Source organism: Gobio gobio (assembly GCF_949357685.1).
Source record: "Gobio gobio genome assembly, chromosome: 15".
In the NCBI taxonomy this organism is placed as follows: Eukaryota; Metazoa; Chordata; class Actinopteri; order Cypriniformes; family Gobionidae; genus Gobio; species Gobio gobio.
The window spans coordinates 5,117,680-5,144,309 of record NC_137108.1 but is presented as its reverse complement, the minus strand read 5'-3'; the positions used below and the strand labels follow the sequence as shown (position 1 = coordinate 5,144,309).

Genomic DNA, 26,630 nt, shown 5'->3' with positions numbered 1-26,630 from the left:
CCTACAAATGCATATATTAAAAGATCAACCACAAAAATAACCCTGTCCACGCCTTTTCAACGCTCATTTATCACTGCGTGTCTTTAGTAAATCCTCAGAGTAGTTTTTTAACGCCAAAAGAGGGTTTGCGCTGAAGCAAGCTGTTAGTAAATCTGGCCCTTAGTGTTGACAGAGGACACCAGGTGTGCTAAAATGAGGGCTTGTTACAGTGATTACTTTTTCACTTGACGGGCCTTGGGATGTCTGAGAAGTGACTTACTCTAATCTGGTGATTATCGCTGTTATGGTGCGTTCACACCGGACGCGATTCGCTCAAGTTGAAAAATCTGAACTTTGGCGGATATTTCGCGCCGCGTTAACCAATCAGGAGCTTGCTCTAGTAGTCACAACAATGAGGAGAAAATCTGTATATTAATATCTGGTTCAGACAATATGATTATCACTGTGATAACATTAAATGACATGAAACACAACCCAGTCTCTTTTTGTTAAATGCAAGTTTTTGTATGATCAATAATACAAAAGTATAAGTAATGTATAACAAGCTATACATGAAATAAAGCAAACAATTCAGTCAAACATTCAAAGTCAGCGCTAGTCGACTACAACGGTAACGTACAGTTATAGCCTAAAAATAAAAAAGTAATGAAACTTCACTTTGCCCTCAGCCTAAACGATTTTCCAGGGAACAAATTATAGATCCATGAGATCAAAGATCACGCTAAATCCACACAAGACGAATTATAGCTCGAGACGCCACAGAGACATCAGAGCCAGCGGCAGAAGGACTGGCTGAGGAAAGGCTGCTCTCACCGGGTTAATGAGCGCCGCTGATCCACTGGAGCTCACAACTCCAAAAACACCAGATCACATGTTCAAATAGGCACTTTATATAAATAAACCACAGATTTGAGCTTTAAACAACTACATTATCGACTGAAAAGTCTTAAAACTACGTTTTGTCACACATTAACAGTAGATTTTAACAAAAAAAAAGACATGTCATGTCAGCCATTTCTCAACGAGACGAGCCGCTGGCGGAAGCCCCGCCCATGACGCGAATTCGCGTCTGTTGTGAAGTGAATGTCACGCGCGATTCGCGCAAATTTCACGCACGATTGAAGCGAGTAAACTCAAAATGTTCAAGCGTCCACCTTCGCGCGATTAGCGCAAATTATTCACAGGAATCGCGTCCGGTGTGAATGCCACATTAGTCTGTCAGTCCAAATCTGTTTTTTGTGCATATCTGATTGAAACCCGCTCAGATTTAGCAAGTCTAAACGGCCAAAAAATCGTTTTGATACGAGCTACATTCATACGTGGTTTGAAATCCTATTCGGATTTCACGTGGTTTATGTGACTTTCTTGCGCCACATAAAATGTAAGCGTCAGATGTTGTTATAAGAAAAATGCTGGCAGTTGCTGCAGAAACAAGGTTGCGTTGCGCAGAATAACAATAGGATATAACGGAGGCATGTTTTGAAACCGACAGCACGGAAAAAAGCCAGCCTCCTACGTTTCAGCTGCACAATGTCATGTCGTAAATAAGTTAGCATCTACATTGCGAACCCCTCCTCCACGCTTTTTGTTGTTTTTGGCGTATGCCTACCAACTCAACGTCATTGCCATTGAAACCAATGCAGATATCCTGAAAAATGGCCACAAAATCCGGATCTGAACAGTTGCGATACACAATCTGGACATCAATAATTTTAGATCGGATTCCAATCGGATACACAAATAATCAGATTTGAACTGACATAGTCAATGTAGCCTACATGTCTAAACTCTGTCCCTGGAGGCACACCAACAGTTCACATGTTGGATATCCCCCTTTATTTCAGGTCTTGGAGTCTTTACTTCAGATCTGAGTTGAATCAGGTGTGTTTAATTAGGAGGAGTTTGAAAATGTGCATTGTTGGTGTGCCTCCACAAACAGGGTTAGGAAACACTCCTCTAAATGACAGTCGATCTGCTTGACAGCTTTCATGCCAGATTGATTTCTTATGCTGTAGTTGATGTGAGTCTCTGTCTAACTACAGCAGCAACATCGTCATTACCATCATGGTGACATATGGATTAACAGAGCGACTGAATAGTTGACAAAACACACCGGCCATCTTCAACAGCAGGAATCAAGCTGATTGTTTGTATTGATTGTCAGGCTTTTAGACGTCACGCCCACAGGCCATCTTTTCACTGACCTTCTGATGCATAAAACATGAAGCGCATACTGGAGGAAATCACCACTTCCATTGACACTGGCTTTATGCAACTCTCAGGAGCAGTGCTGCGAGACACTTCTTGTTAAGTATGCTAACGTTTTTAAATCAAAAATATGGCAACATACTTGTTTTAAATGTAATAGTGAAAAGGGCACATTAATTCACTGCATTTGGGAATGTGATACAATAAAAGAATTTTGGAAAGAAATTAATAATATGATCTGGCATATAGTTTCGGTTAGATTACCAATCCGATCCTGGATTTTTCATTCTTGATATTCATCCAGATAACTGGAATATTAAAAAGGACACTCAAGTAATGATTGACATGTTTATTCTACATGCCAAACGGCTCATCGCCATTTATTGGAAAAAGACAGAAAGGCCTACTATAACTCAATGGTTAAGAGAAATATCTTCAAGCATTGCAATGGAAAAGATAACATATATTCTTAAAGATAAAGAGGACACATTTAAGAAGATCTGGAGTCCCTTTTTATTATTTATTGAACATGAGGATATTAACCATATAATAGAGGAGGAACAAAATGCTTGATTAGGTATTATATTCAACAATTAGTATTAAATGCATTTTATTGTGCAATATATTAACCCTACTTTATTGCTTATATTTCTGGGTATTGTTTACTGTAATGTATTGCTAACGCTGGCCCTTTAAGTACATATTGTAGTACCTTGTTTGTTTTGTTTATGTACATTATATGTATTGTTACAGACATGTGATGTACATTGTTGTGCGTTCAAGAAAATGTAATAAAAAATACTATTACTAAGTATGCTTACGTTTTCCATTCGCCAAATTGTGTCGTCAACAGGATCTGCATGTTGACTACCCTTGTTTGTGGATCTGACTGAAATAATCTGTGGGTCCGTGTTACAAACTTGCCTGACTTGCTGCAATGTAATGATTTGGTATAAGTTAGTCTGGCCAGGAATCGCCGAGTGTGTGTGTGTGTGTGTGTGTGTGTACAGTTCAAAATCTGACACTTTTTCAAAGTGTTATCAATTGAAATCTGAGTGTAGAAAACTTCCAAATTAGGGGTTGTAAGTGAAAGTCTAGTTTGTAAGCAAGAAACTCCATTTTAGTTCATTTGTACAGGAGCGCCTGGAAGCAGAAAATCTTTAATGCAGCAAAACCGTGGGCGCTGAATATTTTAATTCTCTACAGCTAAAACTGCTGCCTGATGTGTCATCGTGACATTCGCCAAAGTAACAGCTTGTTATCTTTTAGCTTTTAAAATTGAAATTAAGTGCAAAGATTCATTCCGCATAGCCAAAGAAACTGAATCTGACATTGAAAATCTAGTGCACGGTATGATCTCCGACGATAATAAGCTGCGCCTGGCTTTGAGAAGAGCACACATAGCCTCGCTGAACCGGTATCAGTTAGCACTTCAAACGAACAGCGCATGGACACAGTAAACAGCAGCCTCATTTGATGTCATTTCCTTTCACTCGCACGCCACTCAGTGCTATTGAAAGCTTCTCTCAGCTCCAGGCCTCAGAGAAAACTCGGCTAACGAAGAAATGTGCGTTGTAAGAGAGAAAGCTGTATTTTCTGAGAAAGTGTCTTGAAGGGCAATATTTCCGTGGTAGTTTAGCCGTGTGGTTTGTCACGGAGTAGACGTGAGCTTAGCTTGAGCTTATTTCCGTAAATTCCTGCATGTGATTGACACCTGACTGCGGCTCGTCAGAATGGGACATGGATATGGGACACCACGTAATGTGGGCTGTCGTCTCTTCGGCTGTCAGGATTTGCATAATCACACTAATATCCCAATTGGCCAGAGTGATTCTAGTAAGAGCGGCTGTCAATCATCATCAGCGGGGTCCTATCAATCACACACACACACACACACACACACACACCCACTGGAGGAGGAAATTACCTAGGAATGAGTGAACCAACAAACTACTGGGATTTTATTTGATATTATATCAGGTGATTCATTATAAATCACTAGTGTAAAATACAATACTACTATTCTCTTACTGCTATCCTCTTTCTCACCATGAGCTTTTAACATCGGGGTGTCAAACTCACTCGAGGGCCAGATTGGACATAATGTCACCTTATGCAGACCACAAATTTTTATTTGCCCCTTGTGCATGCACAACACACACTTCTGGAGCTATTAAAGTCCAATATTAACATCATGCTGCTATAATAACCAATATTGAGATATATTAAAGGAGGAAGCATTTCACATTTCATTCACCGAAGACCTTCACATTTAATTTACATATAGAAACTATTAAGGGACTATTAATTAACAGCACAATACTGACAAGAAACAAACTGCAACACTGAGTGCTCTTGGCTTACTATAATATACTATAATAATATAACAAAGTTAGCGCTAGTAGGCTACAACGGTAAAGTTAAATAGCCTAAAAAATAAAGTTATGAAACTTCACTTTGCCCTCAGTCAAAACTATTTGGCAAGCAACAAATTATAGATTCATGAGACCAAAGATCGGCCGTCAGATCCACACAAGACGAACCACTACAGGACATCAGAACCAGCGGCAGACGTCAGAAGGACTGGCCGAGGTAAGGCTGCTCTCGCTGGGGTTAATGAGCGCTGAGCGCCGCTGATCCACTGGAGCTCACAACTCCGAAAACGGCAGATTAAATATTCCAATAGGCACTCTCTTTATAAATAAACCACAGATTTGAGCTTTAAACAACTACATTCTCACCTACATTTTTTGTTACACAATAACAGTAGTATTTTTAAATTACGCAGGGTTTCTATTCTCTATTGACTTGCCATTAGTTAATCACCACGTGACAGCAGCAAGCAGGCTCCTGATTGGTTAACGCAGCGCAAACAGATTTTTCAGATTTTTCAATTCGGGCGTCAGATGCGAATTCACTTCAAACACGTGAATGCACAAAAAGCACCACTCGCGAGTATCACGCAAGATGCTAGATTCGCGTCATTCACGCGAACAGGCCGTGCGAATGAGGCGAAATGAGTCTTGGACTGTAAACTCTTAAGTGCTGGCTTTCTAAAATGTTGGTTATGTCTCTATTCAGAATGAGCAGCAACCTTTTTATGTTGGGTATGTCATTTATGCACTACTTGCCAAAATGGGGGTTGCATGGAAAGGGGTTAAAACAAAATTAAATAAAAATGAATCCATAAAATGATTGCATGATGGGAACACCTAAAAAGCTCTATATATGAAGTGTCTAAAAGAAGCCTCTATACAGAACCTTTTCTTCTAAGAATTAGGGATGGGTCGCGATTTTCAAATTAGTTGATTTAATTATAGAATATCGAATAGTTTGTTCGATTATCGTCCCCAAAAAAATCCCCATGTTGTCGGTGCTGATGTGGTGGTGACGCGTTCATGTAACCAGAGGGAGGCGCTGCCAATAACGCACCTAAAGCTGCCAGTCCGCTCTCAGGGTGTTTTATACTGGGCACGTTTGCTGCGGTCCGAGTCTGATTCTTCCCTCCGCCTCCGCAGCGTTGGTCTGGTTTCACACTCAACTTGAACCCTGGTGCGTTTGCGTTCATCTTACGTCATCACAAACGTGCACGGGCGTGATAGAAAACAGAACGCGGGTCAAATATAAAAATATATATATATGAGTAAACAACACTTGGGTTTACCGTATGTGTGTCGCTTGAAGGCGGCTTTGCTGCTTGCAAACTGACTCTTTTGAGGAGACTGTGAATTGCTATTCATTTGCTGCCCTGATTGCACTATGTGCAAATACACTGCAGGCTCGCTCTCGCGATCGTCTCTAAAGGTAAATCATCAACACTATCATCACTTACATGCATGTTATTGAACTAATGTCATTGTAATCGGCTAAAACGCATGCGCTGGTTACTTTTCTTCCTGGACAAGTGCGCACCCGAGTGTTGTTTTCGCATTCACGTGAATCGTGGCACAGCTCAGAGAGCAACCGAACTCCGGTTGTGTGTTCTCGGGTTCGGTACCTCAGCTCTGTATGAAAGCTTTCACATTAGCAATTTTTCATGCGAACCGTGCCCCATTCCGAACTAAACTGCCAGAGTAAAAACACCCTGAGACAACAGAAGAATAACACATCGTCTCACGTGCACACTGTAGACTTGTGGCCCTGGTAACTTGGGGCAATGTCAAATAACATTATGTTTCAGGATGTTACAATAATTATATGGCTTGAGTTGATATAGCCTATTCCCTAATGAATTAAACAGTTTGTTATCATACAGATTGAGAGCGTAATGGTCTCTCTCTCTGTTTATATGTTTGTAGCCTTTACATGCGTGCATGCGGAGGAGGAGTTGCGATTTTCGAATAAAAATCGAATAATTCCCAGGGATCTTCGAATATTATTTTTGCTTGAAATGCCCATCCCTACTAAGAATGTAGTGTATCATATAAACAAAATTAATGTGTAAATATTTGAATAATTTACATGTAATTATTTGTTCCTCAAGTCCTCCCGCGGGGATCGCTAATGTGTTACCTGACGCAGCGTCCGGGCCACCAGGCTCTCCAGAACGGGCCCTCTGTCCTCATGAAGGAGATGAACTTCATCCAGGATGAGCAGCCGGACGATCTGAGACAGAGCCACGTCCCCCACACTCTTCCTGGTCACCACATCCCACTTCTCTGGAGTCGTCACCAACATCTACCACACAATACACAATGCAGTCATTAGCACACTTACTTTTTTACAAGGTAGAACATTTGCCTGTAAGTTGGAAAATTTAGGAAAAAAATATTGTGCACTGTGTCAGTAAGTCATGATCACATGACTTCAGTTGCAATTGTTCTATAATGATGAACCATTAATTTTATGGATGACTAGTCAAAATTAAAAAGTCATGCAAGCCCTATAGTGCATACTCCAGAGAATAAGATGCCACTGGCACGTGGATAATTGTGTGAGCATGTTATGAGATTTCTACCATTTATAAACTTTTCCTATATGCCTAACATTCATCTAATGATAATATATGTTTTGTGCACTGGTATCTATTTCTCCTCTTGCAGGACTTTTTGTTTTGCATTAACAATACCTTTACAAATGACTTATGGAAACTGGGTCTGTGAGCAGCAAACTCTTAAGAAAAATGTCCTTTATATCTCTCGAGGGAATTACGAGTGGTTTGTTTTGAAAAAAGTAAATGAGAGGCCAAGGTATAGAAATATCTCTGCATCAGTACTTCCAGCAACATTAGACAAATGAACAGAAAAGACTATCATTCTCACCACAGGTGACTGATTGTAAATGGCACCAATCTCCTCAATGTGAAGAAGCAAATGGATACTTGAATAATGGTGTGTATACATTTCGTTCAACTTGTGTTTCAGACTAAATCTGGCCAGTTAGAATGGCTTTTCCCCACCCAAAAATACGTAAACAGTTCCAAAAGGAGTGAAATAATTATATAATAAGCACCTGCCAAAAATAAAACCGTAAGTAATTAAGATAAATATCAAATCTGCACAAATAAATGATGAATTAAAACAATCAACTGGTCTCAAACTGCCCCAGGCCATCAAAGAATAACAGTTTTGTGAGTTGACTTGTGTTGCAACAATACTGGATCATTTTCAAAAGTGATCATATCAACCTGCTTATTCTACATAATGGTTATATTATGAAACATATTTTACTTGTTACATCATGTAATTTCCATGATTAAAACTTGATTTAGGTTTGGTTAAATCGTCCAATGAATTGTATTTACAGCAAAGCTGCACAACCAATGAAAACTGACATTAACAAGCAGCGTATGATTATTATTCTGACAACTTTACAGGTCAGAGGTCATAATAGATCGGAATAATCGAAAGATCAGAGGCAGCACGCCGGAGACGGGTTTACTGAGGATGATGTGTCGATTAAATAATTATTAAATAGGAATAATCGAAGACGGGTTTATTGAGGACCTACATAATGGTTATACATTTATTCTACATAATGGTTATATTATGAAACATATTTTACTTGTTATATCGTGAATTGTATTTACAGCAAAGCAGCACAGCCATTGAAAACATTATGAAATTGTCTCTCAATAGATGTTCCTCATTAACATTGAATTTTACTATACAGAATTAAATGATTCAGTTCATTTTCAAAAATAAATCCTAAAGAACTTTCTAAAATAGTGCGTTTAAATTCATTAATTTCCAGTTCCAAATGAAATAAATGCAGCAAAACGTATTTTTAAATCAACTAAAATCACATTTATAAAGGGTGTTGACATTAACCCTTAATCGTCCCTCAAGTAGGGTTTACGTTTGAGTCCCTTGGGGTCAGATAGACCCCAAACTTTTACAGAGCGATTGCATAAGGAAATATAATTTTTTTACATGGAAAACTATATATCATTTTTTTTATTTACTTCTCAACTATACATTTATGCTGTGTTTTTGTGGGTATTTGGTAGTTTTTTACCTATTTACTGCACAAATACTTAACTATGTCATAAATTGGCTCATTAAAAATCATTTTTTTATGAAAAAATCACTTGAATGATGATCTTAAATAAATATAAATAATTTTGGACATTGCTCTATGTGTTAGGGATAGAATACCGCCATCTGTAGGTTTGTGGAAAAACTTTAGGAATTATAGTTAAAGAGAAAGAGAGTGCAATGACCACATTATCCAATAGAGGTCCATAGGGAAGTTATGCAAAAGTTAAGCTGCCTTTCATCTTTCTTTTATTTGCCCTTTTCCCTCTCTTTCTCATGATCGTTCCATGTTGCATTTGTGCTCTAGTATTTGTCCTTCATTTATGTATGGAATTTTTTCAGATTTATGCCAGTTTTGTTGATTTTTATTTGCCAGTTTCTATAAAAATGCTCTCTGTTGCAGTCACACATGTGTGTGTTTGTGTGCGTGTGTGTGCGTGTGTGTATGAGACAGAAAGTTCGTTCTACTTTGTGTTTATGCTCTAGGACCAGATCTTGATATAAATGTAGACATTTTCAGATTTATACTGGATTTAGTTGATTTTTTTTACAAACAAAGTGAAAAAAAAAGCATTTTTTACATTTTCCCATTCATTGCCAAAATCCAAAAAAATGCTCCAGACACCTGTGTTTGTGTGTGTGTGTGTGTGTGTGTGAGTGAACATGCTTGTTCCATATTGCATTTGTGCTCTAGTATTAGTACTTCATTTATGTATGAAAATCTTTCAGATTTATGCCAGTTTTGTTGATTTTATTTGCCAGTTTCTATAAAAATGCTCTCTGTTGCAGTCACACACATGTGTGTGTTTGTGTGTGTGTGTGTGCGTGCGTGTGTGTATGAGACAGAAAGTTCGTTCTACTTTGTGTTTATGCTCTAGGACCAGACCTTGATATAAATGTGGAAATTTTCAGATTTATACTGGATTTAGTAAAAAAAAATTGACAAAAAAAGTGAAAAAAATGTGTTTCCCATTCATTTTCAATGTGGGGTCAATCTGACCCCGAGGGACTTAAACGGTAAATTTTTTTTACACACCTTTAGAACAACAAAATCAAGCCCAGATTTTTTGTGCATGTTTAGATAGATTATTTAGGAAAAGTCACCGAGTCTCATGGCCCTGAGATGAAGGGAACACTTTTAAAAAATGGAGGAAAAGTCCAGTGGGGTCAGCTGGACCCCAAGGGACGATTAAGGGTTAAGAGTCTTTGATGCATGTGGCAACGTGAGCCACCGAATACAATTTCACCGTAGATGAGAGTCCAGGCGTACATGCGTCCTGACAACAGCAGAAATGGATGGAGGAAAGGGTTACTCTTGAGGTGATCTTTTTGTAACATTTGCTTTGACGTTTCCAGAGCCTCTAGCCAATGCATCGCATCAAGGCAACGGACGTGATCACTGTAGACAGGGTGTAAGGATACATTCACATAGTCAGGCTTTGAAATCCCTTCCAAGAAATCCCTTTAATCTACAACCTCGAGTTGTCATAGTCATGAGGTGTGATGATTGCCCCACACGGCCGTATCACGATCATAGAATATAGTCTCATCTCAAGAATATAATGCAATTTTGCAGGAAAAGATGCAATTCCATGCTACAATTAACTGCTCCCCTCTGATATAACCATGTTTCTGTATAATAATGCCCCCAATGTACTCAACTCCTCAAATTCATGACTCAAATACGATTTTAAACACGATCTGCACGCCACAATAACCCTTCTTGTGAGTTGGTGAGTGATGGGGGAGGGGGGTATCATTTTATTTCATGCATTCTGACTTATTTACACTGTTAAAGAGATGATTCTCATGCTAAACATGGACAAAATTGAAAAAAACAAGTATATTTGTGCAAATTCATTCCTTCAGGATTCAAATACGTTTTTCGAGTATGGCACTGTATGACGTCATAAAGGACGGAATTACTTCTCTTCTCCTGGATGAGCGTGCGCACACACACACACACACACACACACACATACACATCAACCAGAGCGAGAGCAAGAGCACGTCCATCAGCGAGCTTCGTTCGGGTTACAGAAATCCCGAAATTAGACCACGAAATCAACAATGTCACTAAAGAAGTGTGTTTCTGGTGTGAGGGAAAGATCACCTTGTTCAGCTTCCCAAATAACCCAGCGTTAAGGAAACAGTGGATGCAGTTTGTTTTTCCGGAGCAGGAGTTCTGCAAGTGTGTGTGTGTGTGTTCCCGGTCATGAGTGGAAACCGCAGGCGGTGAGTGAAACTGCATGTAACTGCACAAATGTGTGTGTTTTGTTGGCAATCGGCGCATACGTGCATATACAGGGAGTGCAGAATTATTAGGCACGTTGATTTTCTGATCATATTTTTTTTCCAGGCACATTTGACCAATTCCAAACCACAGTAATCCTAATAACTACTATTGATTTAGTATTTAATAATGTATAAGTGATATATAATTGTTCATGAAGGCTGGAAATGAAAATCACCTTATATTCAGGTGTGCAGAATTATTAGGCATGTTTTCTTTTACAGATAAATTGAGCCAAAAAAGAGATTTAACTCAGACTGAAAAGTCAAAAAGTATTAAATGCCCATGAGAAGGATGCAATACTAATGCAATACTAGACATTGCAGTTAAGGCATGACCATTGGACAGTGAAATGCTCGTTGGGTCAGCAGGGTCAGACAAAAACATGTGGCGGAGAAAAGACACCTGTTAACTGCAAAAGAATGAAGAATTAAGGTGAAGAATTAAGGGTGAAACCATCAGGAACCCTTTAGTCTCCAGCGCCACCATTTTCCAGAGCTGAACCTACCTGCAGTCTCCAGAAGTGAAGGTGTCAGGATCTCAGAGACTTCAGTTAGGTAAAGAATCCTAAAAAATGACCCCCACTAGATAAGAATCACAAGCTGAAGTGTTGTAAAATACATGAAGAAGGTTTTTTTATAGGCTTTATGGACAGATAGGTTGAGAGTGACTCTTGAAGGACCAGCACCACATCCTCTAGTACCACTGTTTGAAGAATTCATCTTCCAGAATCTGGCAGTACGTTTTGGGAGTTCATTTTTAGTCTATCTCTGCAAAACGGACTTCAGGATGGACTAAAATGAACTCCCAAAACGTACTGCCAGATTCTGGAAGATGAATTCTTCAAACAGTGGAGCTAGAGGATGTGGTGCTGGTCCTTCAAGAGTCACTCTCAACCTATCTGTCCATAAAGCCTATAAAAAAACCTTCTTCATGTATTTTACAACACTTCAGCTTGTGATTCTTATCTAGTGGGGGTCATTTTTTAGGATTTTTTACCTAACTGAAGTCTCTGAGATCCTGACACCTTCACTTCTGGAGACTCCAGGTAGGTGCAGCTCTGGAAAATGGTGGCGCTGGAGACTAAAGGGTTCCTGATGGTTTCACCCTTAATTCTTCACCTTAATTCTTCATTCTTTTGCGGTTAACAGGTGTCTTTTCTCCGCCACATGTTTTTGTCTGACCCTGCTGACCCAACGAGCATTTCACTGTCCAATGGTCATGCCTTAACTGCAATGTCTAGTATTGTGTTAGTATTGCATCCTTCTCATGGGCATTTAATACTTTTTGACTTTTCAGTCTGAGTTAAATCTCTTTTTTGGCTCAATTTATCTGTAAAAGAAAACATGCCTAATAATTCTGCACACCTGAATATAAGGTGATTTTCATTTCCAGCCTTCATGAACAATTATATATCACTTATACATTATTAAATACTAAATCAATAGTAGTTATTAGGATTACTGTGGTTTGGAATTGGTCAAATGTGCCTGGAAAAAAAATATGATCAGAAAATCAACGTGCCTAATAATTCTGCACTCCCTGTAATGTGAACAACACCAATGTATAGTGAATCGAAAGTAATCCAGGAATAATATTGTGTGTGTGTGTGTGTGTGTGCTCGTGACTCTTTAGCTCCGCCCACTGCACGTCTCCACGAGCTCAGCTGTTTTCAGAAAGTATCGGTGCAGCGTATCTGTCTTTTATAAATATGATAAAACTAAAGACTCTTTGGAGATATGAAGGATGCAATACTACTCTATAGATCCTCAAGATTAACATGAGACTGTGTGTGTTAAGCACCCATGCAGCAGATCCGACATGCTTTACTGGGGCTGTTCAGCATCACTCCACCACTGTAACTCTGACATCTGAATCTGCCCTTTAAAATGCAGAAAGTGCACTCAACTAGAATATACATAGATGTACAAACACAGTAGGCAAAAAAAACATATCTAGTAGAATATTGACATTAAAACATAGGTAAAGTCACTTCTGACCTTCAGAGCGGGACATTAGGATATATGGGATAATGCACCAGTGATATGGTTACAAGTTTGAAATTTGCAATGAGTACTATTTAGCTACATTCACACAGTCAGTGTGTGGGATGGACAACCGCATTGGCATGACTTTCAGATTCAAAGTACATTCAGCAGGACACAGGGCGAAACCAATAATGACTGTACAAATGAGTAAGGTCGCTACAATCAATGTACAGTCCATTAACCATTAGGTTACAAATAACTAAACAATAAGAGAACGGAAAAAAGAGACAGAGACTGCCATCACCAAGGATTGGACATGCTTTTCGGTGCCATTACACAGAGATCTTCCAAGCAATCTGGCATGAGGAATGAGAAACGAACAGAAATGTATGGATGCATTAGGTCAAATATACATCAAAGTGCAATTCTGCATCTTTTGAACAAAATGTGTTGAGCTTTGGGGCAGAGATGTGTGATGTGGCAGAGATGCAACAGAAAAGGCTCTGATGTTGGCTTCAAATACAAAAAAAGAGAAGTCAAGTCTGACGCTCAGATTCTTGATGATTTGCGGGGTTTGGGGAGAATGACATCAATGCAAATGTCAATATCACTAGGTGCTAAAATTGTGATCTCCGTTTTATCAGTATTGTTACAATTATGGTTTGATTACCGCTGATCATTTTAAATAATGCATACAAGATGTTAGAGCAAAATTGAAGGATGTCTGTGTAGCGTAGCAGTGCTAACTGAGATCATGGCAGCTATGTATAGACTGTGGCCCTGTCCCAAATGTCACACTTCATATGCACGTTCGATCTTGTGGACTTACAATGGCTGCAATGTCATGTCCGTTAAGTCCACGAGACCATAGGGTGTCCCATTTATCGTTTTAGGTCTCAGAAGTTATCGATGCGGACTTCTGCAGAGCCCGCACCGATGTGAACTTCTTCAGCAAACTTCTTCCCGACAGTCAAAGCGGCGTTACGTCATGCAATTGCAGACTCGTAGGAAGACCGTGAGGGTTTAGGGTGCCATATGGGACAGGGCCTGTGAAGAGGAGAGTACTGAGAACCGAACCCTGGGGGACGCCTTGAGTTAGGGCAGGCAGGAAAGTGTTTGTATTTCTTGATATAAATAAAGTATTGTATATGAGAGAGGTAGAAAGAAAACCACGTTTCTCTTGTGGATTGACATAGCAATAGTACAATTTCAAGAGGTTGTACTGCATCTTTAAGTATTTAGTAGAAACTCTTTTTGCTTTTACTCCATTTGGTCCAAAACACAGCTTTTGATTGACTGACTGACAGACAGACGCTGTTACTTAATAAAACACTGAAACATTTCTGTTTATATCACTCCACTTTTCTGTGTTCACAGCATTCTAGATAAGCTGTCAGTCTGTGCGTTGCTCAGCAGACACAAGGGTTGATCCCCGCTTTAGCTTCTTCTGAGCAAAAGCAGACAAAATAACTGGACATCTAGGCCTGGTTTCACAGACAGGGTTTTGATTAAGCCAGGATTAGGCCTTAGTTCAATTAGGACATTTAAGTAGCTTTTATAAACGTGCCTGACTGGTGTGCATCTTGAGACAAAACAATGTTATGTCAGTACAAGTTGCTTCCAGTTAAAACAGCTCAAACATGCATTTTAGTCTGGGACTAGGCTTAAGCCTTGTCTGTGAAACTGGGGGTTAGGGTCTAAAATATGTCTAAAAAGTTAAATATTAACGTCTTGCTATAACTGTTTAAAAGCAATCATGCTGTTGTACTGACTATCAGCAAGAGTGTGATGACCTGAGTGTGTCTAAACCACAGCTGTGCTGACAGTCAGTACAACAGCACACTTTCTTGTGTGGTACTGCTTAAATAAAGATTCCCAAACATTAGCCAGTAGCCTTATCTCACTGTCTGACCACACTATACTTATATTGTAGGGGTGTAGTGATACATCGATATGGATCAATGCATCAATCAAATGACTAACGTTATGATGCATTATATAGAGATATCAAATTGTCACTGAGCTGTCATCAAATACTTGAAAAACAATTTTTTTCATGTATTTTTTGGTATAAAAACACTAAATTTAGTTGTGCATGTCTTAATCAGGATGTGTACATTTTAGAGGAGACTGAAAGACTTTCTTGGCTTTTGCCATTGCTTGCAGAGAATTAGATTGTTTTGTGAGGATGTCTGATTTACATCTCTACCAAATTGTAGTTTGTATCATAATAGTTCACATGTATGAAGGTTGTCACAATCTGCATGTTGTTGACTGCATCTGGTTGATATACACTATACTGCCAAAAGTATTGGGACCCTCCAAATCACTGAATTCATGTGTTCAATCACTTCCATGGCCACAGGTGTATAAATCAAGCACTAGGCATGCAGACGCTTCTACACACATTAGTGAAAGAATGGGTCGCTCTCAGACATTTTGGACAATTTCATGCTCCTAACTTTTTGGGAACAGTTTGGGGACGGTCCCTTCCTGTTCCAACACCAGTGCACAAAGCGTCAGTCCATAAAGACATGGATCGAGGGCATCTTATTCCATAATTTAGGGCCGTTACAGTAGTCTAATCTGGAGGTTAAAAAAGCGTGAATAACAGTTTCAGCATCGTTAAAGTTAAGGGATCAGCAGATGCAAACAATATTTTGCAGGTGTAAAAAGCATGACTTACTGTCTGACCAATATGTGAGTCGAAAGATAACGTTGGGTCAAGCAATACTCCCAGATTTCGCATTTTTTGAAGGTGTAATCTGGACACCATCAATATCAATAACAATGTCATCGCGTGGCAAATTTTTTTATTTAGGGCCAATCAACAGGATTTCAGTTTTATCAGTATTAAGCTGTAAGAAGTTATCAGTCATCCAGGTTTTAAGTTCCTGGAGGCAGGAGTTAACAGAAGCAGGAGGATACGCTGAGTTGGGTTTAACTGTGAAATAAATCTGAATATCATCAGCGTAACTATGAAAGGCAAGACCATGCTGTCTGATTATCTGACCTAGTTGCAGCACATAAATGAGAAATAAAAGAGGACCAAGTACAGAACCTTGAGGTACACCATGAGTGATAGTAACGGTACTGGATCGATCTTTACCTATCCTAACAAACTGCTGTCTATCTGATAGATACGAGGTCAACCACTGAAGAGCAGCACCAGTGATGCCTATTGCAGATAGTCGTGAAAGGTCCATAAAGACATGGATGAGCGAGTTTGGTGTGGAGGAACTTGGCTGGCCTGCACAGAGTCCTGACCTCAACCCGATTGAACACCTTTGGGATGAATTAGAGCGGAGACTGAGAGCCAGGCCTTCTCGTCCAACATCAGAGACTGACCTCACTAATGAGCTTCTAGAAGAATCCCCATAAACACACTCCTAAACCTTGTGGAAAGCCTTCCCAGAAGAGTTGAAGCTGTTATATGGCCGACTCCATATTAAACCCTACGGATTAAGAAAGTTAATGCGCATGTAAAGGCAAAACCTTTGGCAATATAGTGCATGTTGTATGAATTGAGCACTTAAAATCTGGTCGTGAAAATGACTTTGGTTACAGAATTTGGTTCAATAAGCTCACAGTGTATAAGCATCTGTATTTACAATAGTCCAGTAATGACAAACATATTCTGCTGTGTGAGGGTATCCTTGGAGTTTTTCCCTTTGTTGTGATGGAGTGGGATGTTAGGACAAGTAGAGGCATTCGAACAACAATTGTGCAGGAGATGCTGGTGTCACTGTCTGGCTGTGTATGTAATCTGAGGGTTGGGAAACCATTCATTACAGAGAAAAATGAGCATGTAGACTATTCATCTAGCTCTCTTGTGCTTATGTGAGACTTTAAATGAATTAGCCAAACACACACAAAAAAATTTAATGACTACCCATACATGTGCCGCCCACATGATGAGCCAGTTATGGTTTCGTGACAACTAAATTATACAAATCTACAAGAAGATTTCCCACCGATGTCAGCCATCTTCAAAAGCGTAATCATTCAAGACACAAAATGTGATTATTTTGACACCATTAACCAACATTTTAGAGAAGAAATATACAACAATGCATAATTAATGGTTTGAGAGCTGTTTACCAACCTGTCTGTGAGTGTTGAAATTCCTATTAAACACTTTCAGTAAAAGCAGTTCATTAAATCCTCTCTCGTTTGCATTTAAATCAATCTGCCCAGCCATTAGAGACTGGCTTTGGAAGGGGAAATGCACGTCTGCCGTTAATTAGACCGCCGCTAATCTAAATGGAAGCGCTGGCAAACAGGTAGCAGAGCTAAAGTGCTCATTTTAATTACAATACAAAGCCAGGAGGGTAAAAAAACCCGACTTATTTCACTTCATAGACGTCGACTTTGTTTTCTGCAGCACACCAAACCCCCAGTGTATGATAATGTCAATCTCCTTTGATGGTATCTTTCTACTGTCAACCTTTTATTTTGGAGATTAAACTAATGCGTATGGTACAAAGCAGTCTTTATATTGTACACTAAAACTAAAGGAATAAAAATATTTCCGTCAACTGAAAACCAATCAATTCAAAATACTCTAAAGACTAAAATGAAACTACACTATAAACAGTGATTGAGAAACTAAACTAAAATGATAAGAAACAAAAGGAAAATAATAGTTTTTGTGTCAATATGGCAGGTGACACAAATATGGTCGCCGATGCGGATTTAAACACTCATCTAGCAGGTTTTTCCAATCTTTAAACATCTTTACACTCCCACGTTAAGGTGTCATATTCAAGATGCAAAGCCACTTAAAAGCTTTACTAAAAATATACCGTCTCATCCTCTAGTTTCGGATGGTTTGGGTTCGGTGTCATTTTTGTGACAATGAGCATGTAACTTGCATGGAGGTCATTTTATTTAATCTTTCAGGCAAACGTTAAGGCCTGTACACGGTACATGGCGCACGGATGGTGCTCCTGGTACACAAGGTGGTGCTGCGCCACTTTACACTTCTGACACTCGCTTGTCACACAGAAGAAGAAGAGAGACAGTATTTACGTGCTCGCCAAAATCATTCACACACTTTTTGCTAACTGGCAAGCAGTGTTGGGGGTAACGCATTACAAGTAACTTGAGTTACTTAATAATATTACTTTTTCCAAGTAACTAGTAAAGTAACGCATTACTTTTCACATTTACAACAAAATATCTGAGTTACTTTTTCACATTAATTTGACTGACAGCTCTCCTGCCCTCATGTTGAGGACAATAAGTGCAGAGGTGTGTGTGTGTGAACATGATGGTTATTGTAGTTCCAGACTAAATGTGAGCATTTATTTATCTCACTTGCACAATAAAGATTCTGTACTCCTCAAAATGAATAAAATCAGTCAAATGCAAAATCAGAGTACTATGCAAACCTCCAATAATTAAATGTTAAATAAAACAACTATTTTTAGGCATAATCTACCTTTATATTTAATTTACCAATGTCTTGCTGCTGACCTTTGATGATGAAAATGACTAGGTTTTTATTGGTAAAACTTTTTTCTCCTGCATCCTATTCCTCCATTATCCAGAGCTGCGCCCTCTACTGTTCATGCGTCAATCTGCATTTTAACCTCAGCCTGAGGCTTATTATTTCAATTTTGGTATGAAGAGGTCTTTACCATTGCACAAAAATATCACTTTTTTGTTATAAACAAAAACAAGCCCAGCCCAGGTGAGATAAAGTAACGCAAAAGTAACGTAACGCATTACTTTTCTTAAAAAATAACAAAGTAACTCAATTAGTTACTTTTTAAGGGAGTAACGCAATATTATAATGCATTACTTTTCAAATTAACTTTCCCCAACACTGCTGGCAAGTAGCATTAGCAGCTCATCTTCTTCTTTGTCTACTTACTTCCTCTTCGTTGTATCAATGTGTGCTGGGTAAGACCGTTTTGCGCTTGAGCGCCACCAAGTGGTGTTTTACTGTAACTTCAGCAGCTCCAGGTGAACTATAGCGCCGATCTCATTGGTCGGCCAGTTTTTAACACGCCGCGTCAAACCAAAAAAACTAAACCAAGGCGTTTTTTAAAAAATGGCACGTTTTGCACGTCGGTGTACACACTCGGCGATAAACACAGCGCAAAAATCGTTCCGGTGTGAACAGACCTTTACTCTGTAAATGATTCAACTGCAATGTAAATGTATACAAACGTTTTTTTTTTTTCTTAAAGAGCACCTATCATGGCATTTAAAATGTTCCAAATATTGTTTTAGAAGTCCCCAACAACAGTTTTGCATGCATGCAATGACAAAAAAGACTTTAGTTTTCTTATAATATGCATTTATTTTTACCTGTTTTGACAGCGATTCTCAAATGATTCCTTTAGTGATTCACTTTTCAAAACCCGCCTTTACGTGACGCTAATCTGCGGTGATTGGTCCGATGACCCAGTCAGTTGTGATTGGTTTAGTCTGTGCAGATATTTTCGGAAACGGAACGCCCATCAAAGTCTTATAGTGACAGTAATTTGTTAATATGTGTCAGGAGTTATGAATATGAAAACCGCGTCGGTACCGTTTGATTGTAATATGAGCCTCAGCTGATCTCATTCATAAAAAAACTCCTCTATTCTCCTCACGAAGACTCGCGACAAATCAACATCCCTCAGGGCTTTTAGTTCAAAAGTGTGCAGATGAGGAGAAATATTGATAGATTCCCAAATGTCTGTGTCAAATTTCTGAACAAGAGTATTTTTTATTCAATACTTCCTCAAAATGCGCAGATGTGGCCTAATCATGAGCGATTGAGTCTCTTATGTGTTGTTTTCAGCTCATCCTGGCAGCCGGAGGGCGCTCTGTGCACATGTAGTCCATATATGATACACACAGACGAAGAAGAACCATGTGCCATAATAGAAGTCCATAATAAAAGCTTCCTGAGATCGCCAAACATGCAAATAGAGACATTTGAAGACTAATAAACACACAATCGCGACGATGTATGGTTTGTCTTCAAGCCACTTAGTCTTCAAATGCTCATCCTTGGGCAGATGAAAAAAGTTTGCTTTTGAGTCGCACTTCAGAACACAGCGTCTCGTCTCCATGATGTTTTCTAGTTTTCACTGGCGTCTCGTCTCCATGATGTTTTCTAGTTTTCACTGGCGTCTCGTCTCCATGATGTTTTCTAGTTTTCACTGGCGTCTCGTGGCCATGATGTTTTCTAGTTTTCACTGGCGTCTCGTCTCCATGATGTTTTCTAGTTTTCACTGGCGTCTCGTCTCCATGATGTTTTCTAGTTTTCACTGGCGTCTCGTGGCCATGATGTTTTCTAGTTTTCACTGGCGTCTCGTCTCCATGATGTTTTCTAGTTTTCACTGGCGTCTCGTGGCCATGATGTTTTCTAGTTTTCACTGGCGTCTCGTCTCCATGATGTTTTCTAGTTTTCACTGGCGTCTCGTGGCCATGATGTTTTCTAGTTTTCACTGGCGTCTCGTCTCCATGATGTTTTCTAGTTTTCACTGGCGTCTCGTGGCCATGATGTTTTCTAGTTTTCACTGGCGTCTCGTCTCCATGATGTTTTCTAGTTTTCACTGGCGTCTCGTGGCCATGATGTTTTCTAGTTTTCACTGGCGTCTCGTCTCCATGATGTTTTCTAGTTTTCACTGGCGTCTCGTCTCCATGATGTTTTCTAGTTTTCACTGGCGTCTCGTCTCCATGATGTTTTCTAGTTTTCACTGGCGTCTCGTCTCCATGATGTTTTCTAGTTTTCACTGGCGTCTCGTGGCCATGATGTTTTCTAGTTTTCACTGGCGTCTCGTCTCCATGATGTTTTCTAGTTTTCACTGGCGTCTCGTCTCCATGATGTTTTCTAGTTTTCACTGGCGTCTCGTCTCCATGATGTTTTCTAGTTTTCACTGGCGTCTCGTCTCCATGATGTTTTCTAGTTTTCACTGGCGTCTCGTCTCCATGATGTTTTCTAGTGTTCACTGGCGTCTCGTGGCCATGATGTTTTCTAGTTTTCACTGGCGTCTAGTCTCCATGATGTTTTCTAGTTTTCACTGGCGTCTCGTGGCCATGATGTTTTCTAGTTTTCACTGGCGTCTCGTGGCCATGATGTTTTCTAGTTTTCACTGGCGTCTCGTGGCCATGATGTTTTCTAGTTTTCACTGGCGTCTCGTGGCCATGATGTTTTCTAGTTTTCACTGGCGTCTCGTGGCCATGATGTTTTCTAGTTTTCACTGGCGTCTCGTGGCCATGATGTTTTCTAGTTTTCACTGGCGTCTCGTGGCCATGATGTTTTCTAGTTTTCACTGGCGTCTCGTGGCCATGATGTTTTCTAGTTTTCACTGGCGTCTCGTGGCCATGATGTTTTCTAGTTTTCACTGGCGTCTCGTCTCCATGATGTTTTCTAGTTTTCACTGGCGTCTCGTGGCCATGATGTTTTCTAGTTTTCACTGGCGTCTCGTCTCCATGATGTTTTCTAGTTTTCACTGGCGTCTCGTCTCCATGATGTTTTCTAGTTTTCACTGGCGTCTCGTGGCCATGATGTTTTCTAGTTTTCACTGGCGTCTCGAGGCCATGATGTTTTCTAGTTTTCACTGGCGTCTCGAGGCCATGATGTTTTCTAGTTTTCACTGGCGTCTCGAGGCCATGATGTTTTCTAGTTTTCACTGGCGTCTCGTGGCCATGATGTTTTCTAGTTTTCACTGGCGTCTCGTGGCCATGATGTTTTCTAGTTTTCACTGGCGTCTCGAGGCCATGATGTTTTCTAGTTTTCACTGGCGTCTCGTGGCCATGATGTTTTCTAGTTTTCACTGGCGTCTCGAGGCCATGATGTTTTCTAGTTTTCACTGGCGTCTCGTCTCCATGATGTTTTCTAGTTTTCACTGGCGTCTCGTCTCCATGATGTTTTCTAGTTTTCACTGGCGTCTCGTCTCCATGATGTTTTCTAGTTTTCACTGGCGTCTCGTCTCCATGATGTTTTCTAGTGTTCACTGGCGTCTCGTGGCCATGATGTTTTCTAGTTTTCACTGGCGTCTAGTCTCCATGATGTTTTCTAGTTTTCACTGGCGTCTCGTGGCCATGATGTTTTCTAGTTTTCACTGGCGTCTCGTGGCCATGATGTTTTCTAGTTTTCACTGGCGTCTCGTGGCCATGATGTTTTCTAGTTTTCACTGGCGTCTCGTGGCCATGATGTTTTCTAGTTTTCACTGGCGTCTCGTGGCCATGATGTTTTCTAGTTTTCACTGGCGTCTCGTGGCCATGATGTTTTCTAGTTTTCACTGGCGTCTCGTGGCCATGATGTTTTCTAGTTTTCACTGGCGTCTCGTGGCCATGATGTTTTCTAGTTTTCACTGGCGTCTCGTGGCCATGATGTTTTCTAGTTTTCACTGGCGTCTCGTCTCCATGATGTTTTCTAGTTTTCACTGGCGTCTCGTGGCCATGATGTTTTCTAGTTTTCACTGGCGTCTCGTCTCCATGATGTTTTCTAGTTTTCACTGGCGTCTCGTCTCCATGATGTTTTCTAGTTTTCACTGGCGTCTCGTGGCCATGATGTTTTCTAGTTTTCACTGGCGTCTCGAGGCCATGATGTTTTCTAGTTTTCACTGGCGTCTCGAGGCCATGATGTTTTCTAGTTTTCACTGGCGTCTCGTCTCCATGATGTTTTCTAGTTTTCACTGGCGTCTCGTGGCCATGATGTTTTCTAGTTTTCACTGGCGTCTCGTGGCCATGATGTTTTCTAGTTTTCACTGGCGTCTCGTCTCCATGATGTTTTCTAGTTTTCACTGGCGTCTCGTGGCCATGATGTTTTCTAGTTTTCACTGGCGTCTCGTCTCCATGATGTTTTCTAGTTTTCACTGGCGTCTCGTGGCCATGATGTTTTCTAGTTTTCACTGGCGTCTCGTCTCCATGATGTTTTCTAGTTTTCACTGGCGTCTCGTGGCCATGATGTTTTCTAGTTTTCACTGGCGTCTCGTCTCCATGATGTTTTCTAGTTTTCACTGGCGTCTCGTCTCCATGATGTTTTCTAGTTTTCACTGGCGTCTCGTCTCCATGATGTTTTCTAGTTTTCACTGGCGTCTCGTCTCCATGATGTTTTCTAGTTTTCACTGGCGTCTCGTGGCCATGATGTTTTCTAGTTTTCACTGGCGTCTCGTCTCCATGATGTTTTCTAGTTTTCACTGGCGTCTCGTCTCCATGATGTTTTCTAGTTTTCACTGGCGTCTCGTCTCCATGATGTTTTCTAGTTTTCACTGGCGTCTCGTCTCCATGATGTTTTCTAGTGTTCACTGGCGTCTCGTGGCCATGATGTTTTCTAGTTTTCACTGGCGTCTAGTCTCCATGATGTTTTCTAGTTTTCACTGGCGTCTCGTGGCCATGATGTTTTCTAGTTTTCACTGGCGTCTCGTGGCCATGATGTTTTCTAGTTTTCACTGGCGTCTCGTGGCCATGATGTTTTCTAGTTTTCACTGGCGTCTCGTGGCCATGATGTTTTCTAGTTTTCACTGGCGTCTCGTGGCCATGATGTTTTCTAGTTTTCACTGGCGTCTCGTGGCCATGATGTTTTCTAGTTTTCACTGGCGTCTCGTGGCCATGATGTTTTCTAGTTTTCACTGGCGTCTCGTCTCCATGATGTTTTCTAGTTTTCACTGGCGTCTCGTGGCCATGATGTTTTCTAGTTTTCACTGGCGTCTCGTGGCCATGATGTTTTCTAGTTTTCACTGGCGTCTCGTCTCCATGATGTTTTCTAGTTTTCACTGGCGTCTCGTCTCCATGATGTTTTCTAGTTTTCACTGGCGTCTCGTGGCCATGATGTTTTCTAGTTTTCACTGGCGTCTCGTCTCCATGATGTTTTCTAGTTTTCACTGGCGTCTCGTCTCCATGATGTTTTCTAGTTTTCACTGGCGTCTCGTCTCCATGATGTTTTCTAGTTTTCACTGGCGTCTCGTGGCCATGATGTTTTCTAGTTTTCACTGGCGTCTCGAGGCCATGATGTTTTCTAGTTTTCACTGGCGTCTCGTGGCCATGATGTTTTCTAGTTTTCACTGGCGTCTCGTGGCCATGATGTTTTCTAGTTTTCACTGGCGTCTCGTGGCCATGATGTTTTCTAGTTTTCATTGGCGTCTCGTCTCCATGATGTTTTCTAGTTTTCACTGGCGTCTCGTCTCCATGATGTTTTCTAGTTTTCACTGGCGTCTCGTGGCCATGATGTTTTCTAGTTTTCACTGGCGTCTCGTCTCCATGATGTTTTCTAGTTTTCACTGGCGTCTCGTCTCCATGATGTTTTCTAGTTTTCACTGGCGTCTCGTCTCCATGATGTTTTCTAGTTTTCACTGGCGTCTCGTCTCCATGATGTTTTCTAGTTTTCACTGGCGTCTCGTCTCCATGATGTTTTCTAGTGTTCACTGGCGTCTCGTGGCCATGATGTTTTCTAGTTTTCACTGGCGTCTAGTCTCCATGATGTTTTCTAGTTTTCACTGGCGTCTCGTGGCCATGATGTTTTCTAGTTTTCACTGGCGTCTCGTGGCCATGATGTTTTCTAGTTTTCACTGGCGTCTCGTGGCCATGATGTTTTCTAGTTTTCACTGGCGTCTCGTGGCCATGATGTTTTCTAGTTTTCACTGGCGTCTCGTGGCCATGATGTTTTCTAGTTTTCACTGGCGTCTCGTGGCCATGATGTTTTCTAGTTTTCACTGGCGTCTCGTGGCCATGATGTTTTCTAGTTTTCACTGGCGTCTCGTGGCCATGATGTTTTCTAGTTTTCACTGGCGTCTCGTCTCCATGATGTTTTCTAGTTTTCACTGGCGTCTCGTGGCCATGATGTTTTCTAGTTTTCACTGGCGTCTCGTGGCCATGATGTTTTCTAGTTTTCACTGGCGTCTCGTCTCCATGATGTTTTCTAGTTTTCACTGGCGTCTCGTCTCCATGATGTTTTCTAGTTTTCACTGGCGTCTCGTGGCCATGATGTTTTCTAGTTTTCACTGGCGTCTCGAGGCCATGATGTTTTCTAGTTTTCACTGGCGTCTCGAGGCCATGATGTTTTCTAGTTTTCACTGGCGTCTCGTCTCCATGATGTTTTCTAGTTTTCACTGGCGTCTCGTCTCCATGATGTTTTCTAGTTTTCACTGGCGTCTCGTCTCCATGATGTTTTCTAGTTTTCACTGGCGTCTCGTGGCCATGATGTTTTCTAGTTTTCACTGGCGTCTCGTCTCCATGATGTTTTCTAGTTTTCACTGGCGTCTCGTGGCCATGATGTTTTCTAGTTTTCACTGGCGTCTCGTGGCCATGATGTTTTCTAGTTTTCACTGGCGTCTCGTCTCCATGATGTTTTCTAGTTTTCACTGGCGTCTCGTGGCCATGATGTTTTCTAGTTTTCACTGGCGTCTCGTGGCCATGATGTTTTCTAGTTTTCACTGGCGTCTCGTGGCCATGATGTTTTCTAGTTTTCACTGGCGTCTCGTGGCCATGATGTTTTCTAGTTTTCACTGGCGTCTCGTGGCCATGATGTTTTCTAGTTTTCACTGGCGTCTCGTGGCCATGATGTTTTCTAGTTTTCACTGGCGTCTCGTGGTCATGATGTTTTCTAGTTTTCACTGGCGTCTCGTGGCCATGATGTTTTCTAGTTTTCACTGGCGTCTCGTCTCCATGATGTTTTCTAGTGTTCACTGGCGTCTCGTCTCCATGATGTTTTCTAGTTTTCACTGGCGTCTCGTGGCCATGATGTTTTCTAGTTTTCACTGGCGTCTCGTGGCCATGATGTTTTCTAGTTTTCACTGGCGTCTCGTGGCCATGATGTTTTCTAGTTTTCACTGGCGTCTCGTGGCCATGATGTTTTCTAGTTTTCACTGGCGTCTCGTGGCCATGATGTTTTCTAGTTTTCACTGGCGTCTCGTCTCCATGATGTTTTCTAGTTTTCACTGGCGTCTCGTCTCCATGATGTTTTCTAGTTTTCACTGGCGTCTCGTCTCCATGATGTTTTCTAGTTTTCACTGGCGTCTCGTCTCCATGATGTTTTCTAGTTTTCACTGGCGTCTCGTGGCCATGATGTTTTCTAGTTTTCACTGGCGTCTCGTGGCCATGATGTTTTCTAGTTTTCACTGGCGTCTCGTGGCCATGATGTTTTCTAGTTTTCACTGGCGTCTCGTGGCCATGATGTTTTCTAGTTTTCACTGGCGTCTCGTGGCCATGATGTTTCCTAGTTTTCACTGGCGTCTCGTCTCCATGATGTTTTCTAGTTTTCACTGGCGTCTCGTCTCCATGATGTTTTCTAGTTTTCACTGGCGTCTCGTGGCCATGATGTTTTCTAGTTTTCACTGGCGTCTCGTGGCCATGATGTTTTCTAGTTTTCGCTGGCGTCTCGTCTCCATGATGTTTTCTAGTTTTCACTGGCGTCTCGTGGCCATGATGTTTTCTAGTTTTCACTGGCGTCTCGTCTCCATGATGTTTTCTAGTTTTCACTGACGTCTCGTGGCCATGATGTTTTCTAGTGTTCACTGGCGTCTCGTGGCCATGATGTTTTCTAGTTTTCACTGGCGTCTCGTGGCCATGATGTTTTCTAGTTTTCACTGGCATCTCGTGGCCATGATGTTTTCTAGTTTTCACTGGCGTCTCGTGGCCATGATGTTTTCTAGTTTTCACTGGCGTCTCGTCTCCATGATGTTTTCTAGTTTTCACTGGCGTCTCGTGGCCATGATGTTT

At 40.8% G+C, this 26,630-nt stretch overlaps 1 protein-coding gene across 1 annotated transcript in view; it reads right to left on the bottom strand.

The window, feature by feature from the left end:
* ascc3 (activating signal cointegrator 1 complex subunit 3) overlaps positions 1-26,630 on the bottom strand; it is a 352,716-nt gene that overhangs the window by 201,630 nt on the left and 124,456 nt on the right. Inside the window, exon 11 of the mRNA XM_079836136.1 lies at positions 6,721-6,885. Coding sequence (XP_079692262.1) covers positions 6,721-6,885 — 165 coding nt within the window. The remainder of the gene's footprint in view (positions 1-6,720; positions 6,886-26,630) is intronic.